The 19,415-nt window shown below is 40.2% G+C and overlaps 1 protein-coding gene across 7 annotated transcripts in view; it reads right to left on the bottom strand.

Moving 5' to 3' along the window:
• Positions 1-12,104: 12,104 nt before the first annotated feature.
• Positions 12,105-19,415, bottom strand: part of Esrrg (estrogen related receptor gamma) — a 608,081-nt gene continuing 600,770 nt past the window's right edge. For all 7 annotated transcript variants that reach the window (XM_041635228.1, XM_041635227.1, XM_041635229.1 and 4 more), the window contains one exon: positions 12,105-15,984. In XM_041635228.1, the coding sequence (XP_041491162.1) occupies positions 15,740-15,984 (245 nt within the window). In that variant the 3' untranslated portion in view covers positions 12,105-15,739. The remainder of the gene's footprint in view (positions 15,985-19,415) is intronic.

The following is a 19,415-nucleotide window of genomic DNA, read 5'->3' as shown; positions in this document are numbered from 1 at the left end:
GGGCTCTCCTGTGGTACTCTCCAGCGGTAAGCTCGTCCTCTCTGTCACAATGCTTCATTCTCTCAATGGCTATCCTTCCTCTAACTCAGAAACACACAAATATAGGGAGCTTGTCTGTTTCTCCACAACCAGGTACCACCAGACCCAGCATTCTACAGATCGTCCATGTGAGAGATACAGGTATCTGTGAGGCTATGGAAACCTGACAAAATCCACATATCACAAGTTTGCTTCCTGTGATCGGGGCCCACGATAAGCAGATGTAAGTAGGACATATATAGAGGCATCAAGGGTGAAGAACCATGTCGAAACAATAAGCAAATGGGGGCCAAAAACTAGGAGACTCATGCTCAGCCTGCTCCCAAGGAAGGTCCTGAGCATATTGATGGAACGACAGAAATGAATTCTACCCAGGCAAGTTCAAGGCTAAGGATGAATGATTCCAATGAACCAGCCAGAGGGGGGGGGGGGGGGGATAGAGGCGAGCTAGGTGAGGAGAATGGGCCAGAATAAAATAAAATGCACATATGTGTGAAAATACCATCGTTAGACTCATTACTTTACATGCTTACTTAAGAAATCAAGAAAAGTGAAAACATCATTGTAGGAGGCTGAACAACATCACTCTCTCTCTCTCTCTCTCTCTCTCTCTCACACACACACACACACACACACACACACACACACACATACACGTGCTCGCGCGCACAGACACTGGGTCCAGGAGTTACTTACTTTGTAAACTTGGTCATTTTAGAGGTGATTAAGTAAAGTGTCTTATAATGTGGGAGATTATATTAGATGATCCTTATGCCACAGATATATTTAAAGCCCTGTGCCAAGGTAGATGGCGCACGCAGACAAGAGAAGCCTATATGAAGACGGATTCAAGAGAGACTTGATGGTCTTGAATGCTGCACAACTGTAGCTGCAGGACCAGGATGCCCCAATATCCCTCAATGACAGGTCTGTGAACTGGAAGCGTAAGCTGAAATAAGCCCTTTCCTCTCCAAGTTGCCATTTATAAGAGAATGATCTGCAAATTGAGTGGCAAAATCAATGCCATTCCTGAGTAAAATAATGTGTGCATGTGTGTAAATAAACAGAGTGATACCATGCTTTTCATAGTAATACTAAAACACTTAGGGAAAGACACCAAGAGAAATTTCTACGATAACCATCCACCCTTGCCCTAAATGCTCTGGAAAGTAAATAAGAAAGTAGGAGCCGGGTAGAAATAGAGATTGACAAACTGATCAAAAGAGCAGAGCAGGGGACCAAGGAAAATCCCATGTAAACAGACATGGCACCACAATGCATTGGAGAAAGACCAGCTAGACAATCGCTGGGAATAGAGAGACAAAGATATAGAAGACATAACATCCACCGGATGCCATTCACAAACCCACAGAAATCCAGTCCAGGTTATTAGATGAAATCAAGGAGGTGAGTAAAACAATTAACCCATAGAAAGGCAGATGTGGAGGCATTTTCTCAGCCTTGAAGAAGCAGTATGGTTTTAGTGGTGCTGTAAGTGCTATCTATGATGAAAAAGGATGGTAACTAGGGCTGTGCTAAAGTTCAAAACTCCTTCATCAAAAGATACCATGAAGAAAGTAAAGATTCAACCTGCTGATTAGAGATCCTTCTCCACTTGTCACTGTATTATACTCAGAATATACTAAAAGTATCTACAAATAACTAAACTTAGAACCATGGGAAACATGAAAATTGGTTAATCTGGACAGAAACTTCATATAGAGAAGATATCCAAATGGTCAATAATGTCTAAAAAAGCATATTCAATATTGTTGGTGTTCAGGGAAATGATACACATTTAAAAATTAAATAAATTTAAAAACTGAAAATAAAAAGACATGGAATATCACTATAGATTGAAAATGTAAAGTCCATGGCGACATTAAGAATTGTATTGACCATTACTCTGTCAATGGAGGAGTAAGCTGGTCTGACCACTTGGGAAGAAAATTAAAAGCTTATTTATTGACATTAAACCCATACATGATGTGCAACACTTCTATGCTACATTCAGAATATATCACCCGATGTGTGAACATCCAGGTCAGGTGAACAGAAGTCTATAGAAACATTGTTTGTACTAATCATGGCAATAAAACCTCAATGTTCATCTACAAATGAGCAAACTCCTGATAACTGAAACAAGAATCAATTTGTCAAAAGTAATGTTAACCAAAAAGCAAACAATTAGAAAATGTTATATACAGAGTATTTTCTTTCATTTAAGTATGAAAAGCTTTCTGTGCTGCTTAGCAATGTGTATCCAGAAGGAAAAATGAGTCCTGTTTACCTTTGTTCCTGCTTGAGCCATGGGCACAATGTTTGTGACGCTGACCAGTGTCAGATAGGTGACTTGCTAGATGCTTCCATGAGTGTTGATGTCACGAATATTCACTAAGAAAAGCCTGTTCTATGCACTCTTCAATGCTTAAAAGATATTCTAAAGGGAACACAATTTATTGTTAAATGATTGATAAATGTTATATCGGCAAATGTAATTAATAACATGTACTCCAAACAATACTGTATCAACTGACAGAGACCATTATAACCAAGAATTATAATGAAAGGTTCTCACATATTCTCCCAGAAACACCAAGGAGGAAAAGTAACTAGGAAATAAGTAAATATTGTTAATAATGTGTTAACACTTCCTCTACAATTTTTTTTCTTGATTTCTTGATTTTTATTTTATGTGTATTGGTGTTTTGCCATGGGTATTGGGTCCCCTGAAACAGGAGTTACAGACAGTAGTGAGCTGCCATGTGGGTGCTGAGCCCTCTGAAAGAGCAGTCGGTGCTCTTAGCCACTGAGACACTTCTCCAGCTCCTCCTCTGCCACTTTTAATTAGCCTGTTCTGAACATAAGCAGAACTTTCTTAAAAGTCAATTATAAACTCAGCCACAGAAAGTGTATATTCAATGCTATAATTCAAGTACATATGGACTACACTCTCAGAAAACGTAAGTAGAAATCAGTGACAATATTTGAAAATATAATAGCAAATATCTACATGTAAATATATGTACATACATATACCTTGCTAGTAAACACACTGATTGATTAGAAATGAGCTAAAGGTAATTATGGGATATTTAGATAAATTCTAGTAAGAACATTACATGTCAGATTCCATGAGGTAACACACTTTAACACGTGTTAGATAACATACCATGGAAAGCCTTTGTGTTAGGTCCTTATTCACCTTTACCTGCTTTCTCGCTCTTCTTGGCCCTTCTGTGTAGACATGATGTAATCTTGCAGCTCAACTCACAAAACCATATACTATTCTGCCCTCTTCTTCAAGGTGGGGCTCAGCTGGGTGACTTTATGGACAATGGCAGGTGAATAATGGAGGAGAGAAGCGGTGGCTTCCTCTCTGACTTGGGATGTGTTGGCGACTCTTGAATCACTAAGATGAAAGTGACCTCCTAGTGAGTGCAGTCCCCATGGCCTGGATCTGGGAGCCAGGCTGACTGCACACAAGGCAGGGGGTGAGTTCCGCCTGCCACTACAACCACCTCCAAACATGTAACCCTTATTTTACACTTTATTGGAATTTTGTAGTTGTTACAAAGTCAAAACTGGCTGACAGAAACACCAAGACCCGGAAATGAAGTTGTAGCTAGAGCAAAATCTAAACTGTGGGATCAGCCTGGGGACAAAGGTAGAGGGAAAGTTCGGTAGAGAGCTGCGGAGAAATGTCTTACAGGCTGGAAAATAACCACGGACAGCAAGCGTTTGCAAACCATCTGAGATAGTGTGCTTCAGTCACAGGAGGAAGGAGTGATCTAAGAAACACAGGACATAGAAAGCTAGCATGAGGGCTCAGTTGTCCTAGAATGCCCACAAGAAAACAAGTGAATTTGATGGAGAAGAGGGTAGACTCAGAGAGGGACTGGAAGGCTTCCAACTCGCACTTGAAGGGAACAGTTGTTGTTTGTTTTACCCTTTGGCTTCAGGGGCACCACCCAGCTCCCAAACAAATCACGCACATGTAGTCTTATCCTTTCTTATAAACGCCTGGCCTTAGTTTGGCTTATTGCTAGCCAAGTTTTCTTAGTTTAAATTCCCCCAGCTACCTTTTGCCTCTGGGTCTTTTCTTTTTCTTCCTTCTGTGCATCTTACTTTCACTCTTATTCCATGGCTGGCTGGGTGTCTGTGTGTCTGGGTGTCTGGTCCCTGACGTCTTCCTCTCCTTTTCTTGCTCCTCCTCCTTTTCCTCCCAGAGTTCTCTTTCTATTTATTCTCTCTGCTTGCCAGCTCCACCTATCCTTTCTCCTGCCTCACTATTGGCCGTGCAGCTCTTTATCAGGCCATCAGAGTCACAGAGTCATTTAGAGTCACAGCTGCACAGAGTTAAACAAATACAACATAAAAGAATGCAACACATCTTTACATCATTAAAACTAATGTCCCACAGCATAAACAAACCTAACACATCTTAAAATAATATTCCACAACAGGGAGCATAAACCATGCACCTGAAAACCTGGATTCTTAACCAATGACTTAAGGAGAGAGCAGGTCCCAGTGCTCAGCCAAGACGAAGATGAAATATGTCAAGTATTCAGTGCTCAAAATCAAAATAAATAAAAAGAGAAACTTAATAAGAATAAACTAATACCACAGTTGCACATTTTAAACTATTCAGGAACTGATTCAAATAAAGTTCCAACACTGTAGTGATTATCTACAAACATGTGTCTGTAGAGAAATAGCATAAGAATTCATGGAAGACTAAAACATACCCATTGAATGTGGTTTGCAAAAATATTTTCTCCACAATAATTTATGCATCAGAAATCCAGTGTTGTTAACAGAATTCTGATAAGTCAAAATAAAAATCTTTAGAATTCTTGCAGAAAGAGTATATTTTCCCCAATATGTATAAATTTGAAAAATATGCCAAAGTGCAGGCATAAATGGAGGATATGCCACCAGGTACTGAGACTGCAGAGTCTTAGGACTAAAATAAGTCACCGTGCAATAACATACATCATTCTCAGAGCAGACTGAAGAGTGAGGAGACCTCTTTACATACAGTGTCTTGTGTGATGAAGATGTCACCCCACGCACTGTGGGGATTGATGAGATTGAGAAACTAATCAAAATGCTTTACACATGAAAAGTGGATTAAAGGAGACCTAAGTGTGAAATCCAAATTATAAAAATCATTCTTAAAAAATCGGGGAAAATATCTTGAGCTCTGGAACCATAAAGGTGAGACCAAAGGACTTGATTCTATTCCAGTTAATCATTCCTAATCAACAAAGACAAAGGTCATGGTTACTAGACACATGACAGACAGGAGAAGACATTTGTGAAAAGTAAAACTGACAGGGATCAATAGCTGGAATAGACAAAGAACTGTAAGTGAACAATAAAATGATAGGGAACCAAACAGAGACAATAGCAGAGCTGAAATAGATAATGCCATGGAGAAAGAAATGCTTGAACAAGTAAGTATTAGGGCTAGGGAGATGCACATATGCTCACAACCGAGGAATAAAGGAAGCCAAATATGCCACTATGGTAGTTCAGAATAACCCTGTAACCCGGGATAATTTCTGTAGTGTAAATAAATATGTAAATGACCACCGGTCTGGCAGCCTGTACCGATTTCCAGAAATAATTTCATTGGCCTATAAAGAAACACATCCAGAAATGTTTAGCATCATATTGTTTATAGGTTAGGAGATGGAAAACAATCCTATTGTTCATTATCAAGAGAACAGGTGATGTATGACATATGTTTTCAGTGACTTACGATGGCAAACTCCCTGATAAGTCACACAGACTAGTGGGGAGTAAAGAGTAAGAAGTAATGAAATGGTCAACAAAGGGCCATCTCTGTACATTAAAAGTCTTACTTGTACATCCCTTCATCATATACATTGAGACAAACAGAACGAGATAACAATGTAACAGCAATGAGTTCATATTCTTGAACAAAATGAACAGAAATGACCCAATGCCATGCTCCACATCTTCAAATAAGGAGACATAGGTAGCATCTATTATTCAAGTCCTAAAACCTGCTGAATGCCTGGCTATTGGTTAAAACAGTTTATATCAAGAGTTGAATAGACCAAATTCAACCTTAGCTGAGTCACACCTTAGCTTCATGCTCTTAGGGCAAATTATATAATGTCATGGCTTGAATATGCAATGTATCCATAGCTCATGCTTTGAATGTTCAGTTCACCAGATGGTACCACTATTTTGGGATGGTTTGTGATCTGGAGGTTTGGGTAGGGATGGAGGAAGTAGGTCACTTGGAACAGGTCTTTGGGAGGGGGGTATGCTACCCCTGGCCTCTTGTGTCTCTCTGGTCACCCACATAGTGACAACTGATGTGGGATGTCCTTTTGTGTATGTATTGCTTTATTGGTTGATGAATAAAGCTGCTTTGGTCAATGACATAACAGAATAAAACTAGGCATGACATTCAAACAAAGATATACATTGAGAGAGTGGGTGGAATCGAGGAGATGCCCTGGAGCCACCCAGAAAGCAAGATGTGAAGTATCCAGCCATGAGCATAATGGTCATAGAAACTAATAAAAATGGGTTAGTTTATAGAGAGAGATAGCCAAAAATAGCCTAAGCCATTGGCCAGACCATTGTAACTGACTTTAAGCCTCTGAGTAGTTATTGCATTAACAGCTGCAGGGACCTGGTGGGCAGAGACAAAGGAGCCCAGTGGGATTGCGCTAAAGAACAAAGGGCCTTCAGTCTACAGACCACTGTCCTTTCCCTTGTACCCCTACTGCTGTGACATCCTGCCCAAATCACAGCACCAAGTCCTCAAGGAAAGAAAGCTCGGAAGCTGTGGGACCAAATAAATATTTCTTCCTTAAATCTGTCAGATACTCTATCCATGGGGCAAAGGAGTCACTAACCCACTTAACTTCTCTTAAACTCTTTTACCTTGTGTGTAAAGGAAAGACTAATAAGATCTCATAAAACTCTGGGCTGTGTTGAAACTCTTTAAAACACCCAAAGAACTTAGAACAATGCCATCACCCAGGGCCACTGTTGATTTCTGGACACAGCACAACTGTACTGAGTTGCCAAGGCAACCCTGCCCCTGTAGCTCTTCAATGCAGTCTTCCCAGGGAGAAACCCTCACATCTACCTGCTTCTAACAGGGGTCTCAGATACCCACACTACCCCCAATATCAATGGGTTTTTATCCTACTATCATTGGATTACCTTAAAATCTTCTCTATCCTCTGTTAGAAAGGAATTTTTAAGAATGAATTGAAATTTCAATCTATTGAGCATTATGTAGAAAATATCTCTTTCCATCATTAAATGTTTTGATGGTACCAATCCGCTGAGCTCGTATTTATCCCTACTTTGTTAACTAGAGTAGATTTTATTAGTGGTCATGCCATGAAGCTAGTTAGTGACAGAGAGCTGGGATTTGAACTTACACTGCAAGGCTCAATTTCTCATGTTATGTAGTGTGGCATATTGTAGATGACTCTTCAAAGTTTATGTTTGCACCCCAGACCATATTACATAAAGCATGTCATGTACAAATAATATTCTGTGTAAAAAATCATTTTATTGCATTATCTGTTTATTATCTAGCCTAGAAATTATCAATGACTACATGCTTATTTCTGTGAGTGAGAGAATATGTTTCTGTGCAGACATTAAAGATATATAGCTATATATTCCTTGATATGTAAGTGTGAATACACTTGGCAAGTAAATGCTGAACTATTTACTTTGCTCAGTGAAAGAGAACCATGGCCAAAGAGCAGCCTCAGAGATTCAAAGTACAATCTCAGAGATCATCCCAAACTGCCATCTTTAGCAGCTGGCTTACATCCATCCTCAGAATGCTTTGTTTGCAGTGATAGGAAGTCTCAATCCAGGAGAATCAGCCCAACTCAAGACCTCATTTCCAAAGTTGCTTGTAAGCTTTTAGTTTCCTGTGTTGGGTTTTTTTTTTTTTTTTTAAGATAGCAGGCAGTACTTTACTTCTCAGATAAACTGTGAAAATTGACTGGCTTTTCAGATTTAATTGCAGTGTGAATGGCGTCCTTCTAGGTGCTGGTTCTTGTAGTAACCCTTCCCTGAGTTGGCTGGTATTCCTTAAAATCCGCCTGCCAATATTAGACACATACACACGGGCACTTTTGCGTTTACAAACATTAAACAGAGCCATTTTCTTTCTTCTACCTATTTGCTTTTCTGGTTGCTGTCTTTTGGAGGGAGTATAATAAACTTGGATTATAATCTGACTGCATGCTACAGAATTAGTATTATCCAGCACCCCTCTGTGCAGAATCCTCAGTCTAAGATGCAATCTAGGGCCTCTGGAAACTTTTCCCAACTAATTCCATTTACTTAAAGACATTCTTGACCATCCTCAAAAACTCTGCTGTAATAGACTATAAACAAAATTTTTTCACCTACAGAAGCTCTGTCTACAAGGCTTCTGTTGAGGGTTGGTTATTCCTCCCCCCCCTCCCACACACACATTTGATATTAAATTTTTCTACTGAAGATGAATTCCATCACTCCAGGACTTCTATGGCACTTGCTGGGGGGAGAATTAGTATTATTAGTATTTTTTAAGGCTATATAGTTGATGCTACTTTTTTTTTTTTCTGATTGGCATTTGTAATAAAACAGGGAGTTCTTGGTCATTACCCACTGATTCTGTCGGCAAATCTCTTGGGTAGGTGCAGTCGTCACCCCCTGGTGATAGTGTCACCTATGTAATTTTTCTGCTAATAAACAAATTTGAACTAGCTAGGATTTCTAAATTCTGAGACTAGTTGTTTATCTGAAACATACTCCAGAGGAATCATCAGGCAGTTCTGCACTGAATTTAATTTAAACAGTAACAGGAAAAACAAATCTCTATGGAGGATATTCAACAATAATAAAATATTTCTCTCAGCGGGTGAGCTGGTAGCAATTGCATTGTTGTGATCCAAGCTCACGTTGCAGTAGGTCATTACCATCATAACAAGCCCTTGGACCAACTGGCCTGGACACGCAACATTGAGCCCCTGATGGGCACATTATTTCAGAACTTGAGCTTCGTGGAGAACAAGACAAATATTCCTGGAAATGGAGGATTATATTTTGAAATTCCTTTCTTCTCCACTTTGTTTCCTAATAAGATGCAATTCACAATCAATCTCTGGCTACTCACTCTTGGTTTTTCACACTGCGATGGGGCAGGAAAAGCAAGAAGCTGGGTTTAGGAAGGAAAAGAGGAGATGCTCCAACTGAAACACATCTGTACCCAGTAGACTGTGGAAATGTCCACTGAGCAGGTGCCCGTTCTTCACTGTGGAAGAAACAACCTTCAAATGAATCTTGCTTTTCTTTCACAGGTTAGTCACAATAAAGTTTTCAAAGGAGCCAGGTAAACTACAAGCTTATGCACAGTTTTAAGAATAAAGCATTTCTATTTTCAATTCCGTTTTATTTCTACCCAAAACACAAACCTACAACTTGAAAATACATGGGTAGAAAAAATAGTTCAGTCCAAAGTCCCTACCAAAAAATTAATTTAAATTTTCTTTCTTTTTCTTTTTAGTAGAGAAAATCATTGTTACTTTTCCCCTTCAGAACATGTCAATGAATTTCAAAGCAAGATAAAGGGCCAAAAGAACAGATTAAAATAAAAATAATCATGAAATATTCAGCATACAAATTGTTGAGCTGGCAACTCCACTTATTACTGGCAAATAACTAGATGTGCACTGAGCAACCAAATAAAACATATTCCCTTAGGCCTGGAGAGATGTCTCAGTTCTTTTTTTTTTTTATTTTTTAATTTTTTTTGAGATGTCTCAGTTCTTAAGAGCATTTGCAGTTCTTGTAGAGAGGATGGGGGTTCAGTTCCCAGCACTCACATTTGCTACACACTATCAAGTATTAACCCCAACCCCATGGAAATCTGTTGCCTTCTTCTGCCCTCTGAGGCACCTGCACTCACATGAGCATACATAGAGACATATGGGGATACATAGAATTAAAAATAAGACAATCTTTTCCAAAATGTTCCCTTGTGTTTTTGGGAGAGGCAAAAATACCAGAGGTGGAACTGGGGGAGAGAGGATGCCCCCTATCTTACATATATCCCCTTGTCTTTGTGGGAGCAAAATTAAGAAGAGATCTTTTGCCTTGGATTTCTCCTTCAGTAACAAACATGCAGAGCCAATACAAGCAAGCTCTTTAAGGGCATTTACAGATTGAGAAAAATTACAAAAACACACACAGTTGGATTCCATCCTTATCTCCCAGTGAAATCATCTGAAGATCTTCTCCAAATGTCCCAATGCCCAAGCCACATGGAAGATCCCAGTGAAACCAAACCTGTGTCCTTCCTGGATGGGACATGTGAGTCTCAAGATTCCAAGTTTAAAACACGGGCATGAGATGGAGAACCATTGTTTTGTTGTTTTTAAACAACTCCTGACAGTTGGAACAAAACCGTTGTCAGTTGACTTTTTCTTAAATAGCTGGAAGGGTACACAAAGGGCATGTTTACTCTTATGAGTTATGATCTACTGGTTAGATGACCATGCCTCAATAAAGTTGGATGTTATTTTATAGATTCCTTTCATTTGGTATGTGTTCATGAAGGTTTATGAAACTCAGCAACCTGGGTTTTCAGCTTTTAAAGCCTTAAAGTATTTTGAACGCAACATTTGACTAATCCTTAATCTTTTTCCCTGAAGAATGATATATTGTTCATTAAAATAATCTGCGAAGTAATGCATTCCCCTTCTAATATATCAACATGTAAAACAAGTAATTGCTTGAAACTATTCAACTTAAGTGATTCCTAAGAACAAGCAATAGACAAATCTACTTGGTTTCTAAACTGACAAACACATCTAAGAACGTTAAAACCCCACTGTCACCTTCTTTGAAGCCCGTAGCAGCCATGATAAACGTCTGTGCTACAAAAGCTGTCTTGTGATTACAGGTTATGAAAGAGCAAGAGAATTTAAATGTTTGGGTTTTTAAAGGACAGAAGTGTGCCTCACATATGTTTAAAAAGAGGAACTCTGCTGGAGAAGGCAGACCGGGGATCATGTCTTAGTTTGAATGCTGCGTCTCGGGTATTTGACACAAATATAGCAACATCTCAAGACTTTAAAATATGACCCTGAAATACTACGTCGGGCTTTTACCCCTCGACAGATATTAAGAGAGCACGGGGACTCTGAGCTTTCTTGATAGCTAGGTAATCGTGTGGTGCTAAAGACACCCAGTTCTAGTTAGTGGCCTTTGTGTCGTGACTGTGTTTCCAAGGAGAACCAGTGTCCTCTGAGAGGTGGGCAAGCTCACTGACGAAGCACTCTCTGGCTGGGGAGAGTAAAGAGAGGACAGGTTAGGCAGGCGCAGTGAGAACAAGCATATTAGCACTTGGTGATGGCTCCACAAGGATCTAGGGGAAGCTCCAAGTTGACCCCAAGCAGGAGGGCAGTAAAAGGTCATTTGCTGTCAACAGTGCTGTTTAACCCTCCTGAATTCCGAGACAGCCTCCTCCCTTGTGCGTGGATCCCAAGGCTCTGCCAAGACTTCGCAGCCAGGAGCGCTGGTCAGGGGCTGAGCTGTGAATCTCTCCACAAAAGGCAGGCTTTCCCAGAGCTCTGTGTGCCAGCCCGGGAGCTCGATGTAACTGTTGATAGAAGGAAATAATAGATATCTCTCACAGGTTTTAATGTGATCTTAAAATAGGGGAAAGTTTTCTGTTTTGACATTGACACGGAGGCGATGATTTTGAGTAAAGCAGGGGCTGCTTAAGATTAAATACGAGCTATATAAAGGCCTGTCAGAAGGAATTCTAATGTGCCACGAGACACTTTGCATACCCTTAAATATGCAAAATGTCTCTTGGCACCCTAGAATTCATTCTGACAGGCCTTTATATAGCTCTTACTTAAAGTCCTACTTTATTTTTAGGGACCGGGTCCTCAGAGCTACTCTTTGAGTGGCGGCAACAAAGGGCGCTGTTGATCCGTTTGTTTCTTTAGCGCTGGGAGAAAGAAACACAGTACAAAAGAGCGCGAAAAGTGGAAGCCTGTTTAATATTGTTCTACCATCATCCGGAAAGGCATAATAATTTGAGTTACATATCTGAACTGATTGGAGTCACAGGATCATAGCTCCTTTTTGCATTTAACAATATATACAATATAAAATAAATACATTTACACAAATGGACATTTGCTGGAGCACACAGTATGGTACACATCACAAAAATATACAATTGATTGCTTTACAGATGTGATGCCCATCTACAGCTATAGACATGGTTTCATTATTATTAATAATTATTATTGTTATTATTTTCACTACTGGCTATAATGCAACTCCTGGATCATTGTAAGCAGTTTAAATTTTGTTTTGTCCATTTACGATCTTTTGCACATAAGACTGCCATGAAATGTTGTCCCAGGCAGGTAAACAGGGATGCTTAAATAATTAAAATACAATCACCGACATCCATTTTCTCTTCTATAAGAAAAATAGCAGTTTTAAATTTTTTATATCTTTTATGTCATCATTTAAATGCAAAATAGCGGAATAAATACAACAATCTGATTTGATTAAACACGAGTGTCACTACAAGGAGTCAACACAATCATATTGCTTTAAATAAGAACAAAGCTAAAAGAAAGAGAAAACTGTAAATCGCACAGCTAAAACATACACCTTGGTGATTTCCTGACTCTTGGCATGAACGAAACGGTCTTGCCTGAAACTTGAGAAAACTTAAACTTTGCTCGAGCAAGGTGCAAATGGGTGTTTGCCCTAGCGCTTGAGCATTTCTTTTAGATCTACATTTTAAGCTGTTTTTTTCCCCCTTAGTTATGAGATATTTGCTGTTTGGAAAAGCCAAGTCTTTTAAACTGAGGACTACACATCGTACTGCATTTTGCAAATGTGTCTCTGTCTCACGTGTACACTTGCAGGCTCTGACTTCTGCAGCCCAGATACGTCAGTGTGATACAGCGAAACGGTGGCTACACTCTATTCCACCTGTATACACAACACAGCTGCACAGTAGTAACTTAGTCCCTGCACAAACCTTCTGGAAAATAATGTTTTTAAACACTTACATGATGAAAGAATCTTACAGGATCAGCACCTTTTTATCCTCCCAGGAGTTGTATTTTCTGTTGATGGTTGTTCAGGGATTTGCCAATTTTATTTTACACTTATCAGAGCTATCAATTTCAAGTTATTGACCACCTGAATGAATTGCTAATGATGATTTACCTAGATTCACACTACAATCACTTTCTCTACTGAGAACCACAATCTACGATATATTCCCATATAGCTAATGATAGATACACAGTATTCCTAGCACGGGGCTGAGGCATCCTCAGCCCAAGGTATTTTGCTTAAAGCACACAAAGTAGCAATAGTTTTGGAAGCAAGTCTGCACCAAAAAGTTTCGCAACAACACAGAGCGAGTTAATAACAACATCCGAGAGATGATCAGGTGAAAGCCATATATACAGCGTTTAAAAATTAGACTTATCTATATTCTTGAATATTCAAAGCTTTATGTCTAAGCTATACATTGGTATTCTATAATAAACCATTAGAGAAATTATCCCTTGTTTTGAAAATATTATTATGATTTCGATGTGTGTCTGATCATAGTGAATACTGGTTTGGAGTTTCAATCTCTTTTATTATTGGTAAGGAGTAGAATATACTACTGTAGTCTCCTGAGGAAGGTATACATCCAATACTGTCTCTAATTCTACCCTGTGTCTAAAAGCACACACCACAAGAATCCAAACACCACGAGAACAAGACGACAGTTTCTGAATGCAACGTAAAGTCCCGAAAAGCGTAGCAAACATGGAACATGGAAGCTGAACTAGTCTTCTGTTAGGAGTACAACTTTAATTACATCTGTGTACATAGAGTAAGACTGTCCACAGAATACAGAGAGCAGCTACTAACACTGGTCCATTGGTAAAAGCGTTCTATGGAGGTTACTGTTTTCTGGTTATTCGGCGACTGTAGGTTCTGGGAGGGGGGCATCTGATTTCTTCGTTAGATTACACCTGGTTCCAGTTCTGAAACCGAGCGACTTTCACGCTGTGACCACACGGCTTGGAAAGCACGTGGATTGGCTTAGCTCTTGGTAAAAAACGAACAGAGGAACGAAACAAAACTGCAGGTTAATTTAAGCAATCATTCCTAAGAGAATCAACTCCTCCGGATTAGGCTTTAGAATTTGGTCAGGCGTCTGCTGTCTTTGATGATTGGGTTGCTTGAATTCTGGCGTTAGCCTTATTGCCTCTGAAATGATATTGGCTCAGAGCTCCTTCTGAGACAGAGTTTGTAACTGCGTCCAGGCAGCATCTCGTTCCTAACCACGAGGGCAGCTAGAAATCGTATGGCGACTGTCCCTCCCAGCGGGGAGGTGTACTGGTGCTAATTCTACGGATAGGGATCCCACGTGCAGTGCTCGTGGGTGTGACCGCTTGGCATCACGGTAGGTGTAATCTAATCCTTGGTGTCAGTGAACATGTAGGCAAACTGGAGCTCATGTAAGAAACTGATGTTTGGGACCAGACTGGCACACAACATAAATTGCATCCGTGGTAATATGCACCTTCCCTTCAACTATTGCTTGAGTTAAGTTAAATCCCCATATTAATAAATGGCTGAAAAGTGGTAAAGCTGGTACAAAAAAATCTCCATTTGTAAGAAGAAACGAAACATTTTTAAAAATCTTCCTTCAGGGTTCATTTGTCCTTCATCAGTGTTCAATTGTTCAAAGCCAGCGCAAAGTTGCGGTATCCTTACCTCTCTCTAGTATTGCATGAATGAATAAAGCTTAAACGATTCCCTGAAAAAGTTACATAGTAGCTAAACTAACCAATACCTGGAAGACTTGACAAAAGAATTAAGGAATCAAATGGCTGTAACTGATCTAGATGAGAAAGCAAGGAGAAGCAGCTGAGGCCGCCACTTAAGTCGTCTGATAGGAGGCTGCCCCGTGGAATCTACTACTGCGCTAAGTCGATTCGCTTGGGTTGCACTGTACTTTTAGGTACGGTTCTCTCTTTGATTCCTTACTCACTGGGGATGTCAAAGTTCATGACAAGTTCACGGGCATCCATATTATGGATCTCTGTCCTTTGGCAGGGCTGGCTTCCATCTCTCTCCAGTTAGAGACCGCATTTAAGAGTTCAGCGGCCGAGGGGAGAAAAGGAAAAGACAGGGAAGGACGAGAAAGGGAAAGAGATGAAGGAGCTGAAAGAAATGCTCCTTGCAATTAGAGGCATTGGACATAGAGAGTGAAGGGGGAGGTGGAAAGGAAGAAGAAAAAGGGGGAAAGAAAAAAGGAAGGGAGGGAGAGAGGGGGAAGAAGGGAGGGAGACAAGGGAGGAGAAAGGGAACCATTAATGAAAGAAGCAAAATGTCAGAACAGGAACAAGGGAGAGTGGGAGGGACAGGAACAGGACAGAGGGAACAGTGGGATAAAGGCGAGGAAACCTATCAGGAAGCTGTGGCGGAACCCACAGGCTGCATCGTACAGTTGCTGCTAAAATATCAGTGCAGTCTCTGTTGATTTTAAATGTTGTTAACTAAACTCTAAGATTCTTCGACATCACTCTTGGGTTTTTCTTCCCTTTTTCAACGTGCAGGATGGGAGGGCCCAGGGGGCTTTTAGTCAGACCTTGGCCTCCAGCATTTCCAAAAAAAGTTTGTGCATGGGGACTTTGCCTTCCAGTTTGATGTTGTAGAAGTGCTGCACGGCCTTGGTGGATGTCTGCCTCAGGAGCGGCAGCGTCATCAGCATCTTGCCTGCACGGCGAGGGTCTTCCATGTGCTGACCAGCCTCGTAATCCTGCAGGGCCTCGTGTAAGACGTCTTGAAGTTTTTGAACAGCCTCCACATCTTCTATGTGCATGGAATCTGGACAAGGAAGCAGAGTATGTCAGCAATCACAAGAACAGTAAGATCAAAGTCACACAAATAGTGTAGTTTATCACACACATACACACACACATACATTTACACACACACACACACACACACACACACCGAAAACACCGTAAAGCAATATCAAAAGGAGCACAGCTGAAAACATTCTCAACAAAACATTTGTGTGCTCTTGGTCACCCCAAGGTCAGAGCTGCTGCATAGGTCTTATTTCTAACATCTGTGGTTTTCCCCTGAATTTTGCTTAGTAACCCCCGATACGAGCTTAGAAGAAAGGAATTATTTTTTATCTATACATAAGTAGATATAGACACATATTTACAGCATGTCTTACATATTGACCAGCAGAAAATCTGGGCAACTTGACTCTAAGCCTTTTTCATGTATTCATTTAACAAAGAATTATAGCAAGGAACTTAGAACACGGGTGAGTAAGGGGGCAGGGGAAAATTTGGAAATGGCTGGGCAAAAGGAACAAAAATGATCAAAATTTAAGAAATTCTCAAAGAAGAAATACAAATATTATTGAAAAAGGTCTAAATTTTAGCTGAGATAAAGTTTAAACCCCAAATCCTCCCACAAAATCCCATATTTCTAGTTGGAAAAAATTAATGACTAGGGTCATAATTAACAACTCCACATGATACACAGAACCTCACCCTAGACAGAGTGACATCCCAATAGCTTTTTCATGCTTTCAAGATCTTAAACGCATTCCGAATATTAAAGTGTCCTTGTATTCTCAATTTCCCCTGCCTTGAAATAGTTTTCCAACCTTGAGTTGTGAAATATTTTCCACATTCGTAACAGTGAACTCTGCCCCTAAATTGACTAATCTAACAATCCAATTCCGCCAGGAACAAAATGGGTTAACAAGGTTGTTGCAATTACCCTTGTGAGAAATGTAAAATGTGGATTAAAAAAATAAAACACTTAATTATATACAAGTTTGAATCATTTAGCACGTTTTATTGATTCCGATGACAGTTTATCTGTTAATTACACATAATGGAGTCTCTGGGGACCTTCGTGTTTCATAATCCCTTTTCTCTGTGAATGTTGACTGTGAAGATGTATTTAGTTAGCCCAAAGTTTCACACAACTCAGACACCAATCAACAACTAAACAGAAACTTGTGATAAGATGAAACAGCAACAAATGAGCAAAGGAATTGGGGCAAATGAGTATCACCATCAAAATGCTGTTGAATACCCCTTCTGTTTGTTAAAAGTATTTTTAGTGTTCTTGTACAGGGTTATATAAAATCGTTTTACCATATTAATGGTAAATTAGACACTATCTGTACTAAGTAGATAATGGCCATATGGTGTTGTTACCTCCAGATAGAAGGTGATGCTACCATGGAGCTCAGATTAATTGGCATGGTAACCATGGCTACTACTGAACAATACAATACAGTGATGCTCAGGTCTATGGTAACACTAAGGGACCAGCTGATTGACATGTTCTTGAAGAAGGACATGAGGGAGGGTCACGAGACCCTCACCTGGAAATCTTGCTATCATCCCTTCTCGTTCCTTCTTCCCACCTGAAAGTATCTTGGGAGATGACAAGAGTATACAGGAAGTAAAAGGCTAATTTCCAGGAGACGCCATGAGGCAACTTCCAGGAGGTCATCATCCAGAATGGAATGGGACGAGGTAGAGACACAGCTCTGTTGGAGCCACTCAGAGCCCAATAAGCTATTCCAGGCCTATGCTTTCTCCAGTTCAAACTAGTTTTCTGTGTTTGTGTACATGTGTGTGTGTGTGTGTGTGTGTGTGTGTTGTACATGCTGGAGTGTGTAAGTGTACATGTGTGTGCATCTGGGTGACCTTCAGGAATTGTCCACTGTGGCTTTCTGACATAGAGTCTGCCACTGGCTTGAAATATGCTGATGTCAGCTAAACTGGCTGGCCAGTGAATCTCTGAAGCCTTCCCGTCTCTGTCTCCCAGCACTGGGATTAGGAACTCTTGCTCCCTATCTGGCTTTTTGGCATGGCTTTGCATGGTTCACTAGTCCTCATGTCGGCATGAAAAGCATTTCACTAACTCCCTAGTCCATAAACTTGGTTTCCTTTCTTATCAAATTAAAGCTTCTCGAATGTGTGAGAGTGAAGAGAGCGTGCAATTTTGCAATGAATGAAAGAGAACTGTTCTATGAGCTCATGTCCCCAACGCCTCCAACTTTCTCAGCCACACATTTTACAGTGTTCCTAGCAATGACATCTCTGATTGCATGAAGACTGCTACTTTACACGGGACAGGGCTAATTAGTAGAAATACAGACATTGATAGAAATATAGAATGAATATAAAATATAGACACTAATTAGAAACACAGAATGAAATAGACCTGTCTCCAAGTTCCTTCATTTGGTTAGAGTAATAATTACTAGAAGAAGCTAGAATATATTTTTCTTTTCTACGAGGTGTGTCGTTAAACATGGGAAGCCAGCTGCAACCCTCCCCTCAGCTCTGCCTTAGCTGCTCCTCTGGCCTGGCCCAGGGAGATATACGAGCGGATGTCACAGGAAATGAGGCGAGAACAAATAGCAGAACGATATGCTCACAAACAGCAATTAAGACTTCAAACTATTCTTTAAAGGCCGTGATTTAGCTGGAGAGATTTAAAAATGATTTAATCAAATTACTATGATAATTTAACTTCCCATTTACAGAAAAGATTCTAACTCATTTTAGCTTTACCCATTCTCAGATCTGCTAATACTTTAAATGCAAACTCACTAAATCTGAACTATTTAATTAGACCACGATTCAGCTGGCAGACTGCTGAAGGAAATATTCATCTCCATTAGGGGCCCTGGTTCAAGTGCTCGTTCTGTAACTTTAATCTGCTCTCTTCACTGGGCTGAGCTGACATGCAGATGCCAGATGCAGTAGAAGTGGCATTATTTATGGTTTGGCTTTGGAGATTGGTACTGGTTTCATAGCAAGTACATTTCCAAGGCAACAGGTACCAGAACCAGAATGGATGGAAATAAGGTAAATGTATCATCCACTCATGAACAAACTTGACAGGGTGGGGTTGCACAGAAAGAGAAAAAGGAACTTGGATACCTGGGCCCAAGCCCAGAGTCACTAACTCAAAGTCATGGTGCTGATGGTGCTGAGACGGACGGTCATGGCACACACCTTTCATCCTAGCACACAGGAGGCAGAGCCAGGTGGATCTCTGTGAGTTCGAGACCAACCTCCAGGGCTATGTAGAAAAACCCTGTCTCAAAAAAAAAAAAAAAAAACCCAAAGACTAAAAAGAAGTATGATTAATAAAAACCCGGAGACAGAACTTGGGGTTAAGCCTGAAATTCAGAAAAGCAAAACAGCCAGCCATTGGCTCTTACCTCTACCTCAGTCCGAAATGGCAATCCTGCCTTTAGGAAT

This window comes from Microtus oregoni, unplaced genomic scaffold (assembly GCF_018167655.1).
Source record: "Microtus oregoni isolate MIOR12 unplaced genomic scaffold, Mior012 000047F_ref0000412, whole genome shotgun sequence".
Lineage (NCBI taxonomy): Eukaryota > Metazoa > Chordata > Mammalia > Rodentia > Cricetidae > Microtus > Microtus oregoni.
Note: the sequence above shows the minus strand (reverse complement) of the source record. Positions and strands in the feature narration are given on the sequence as shown.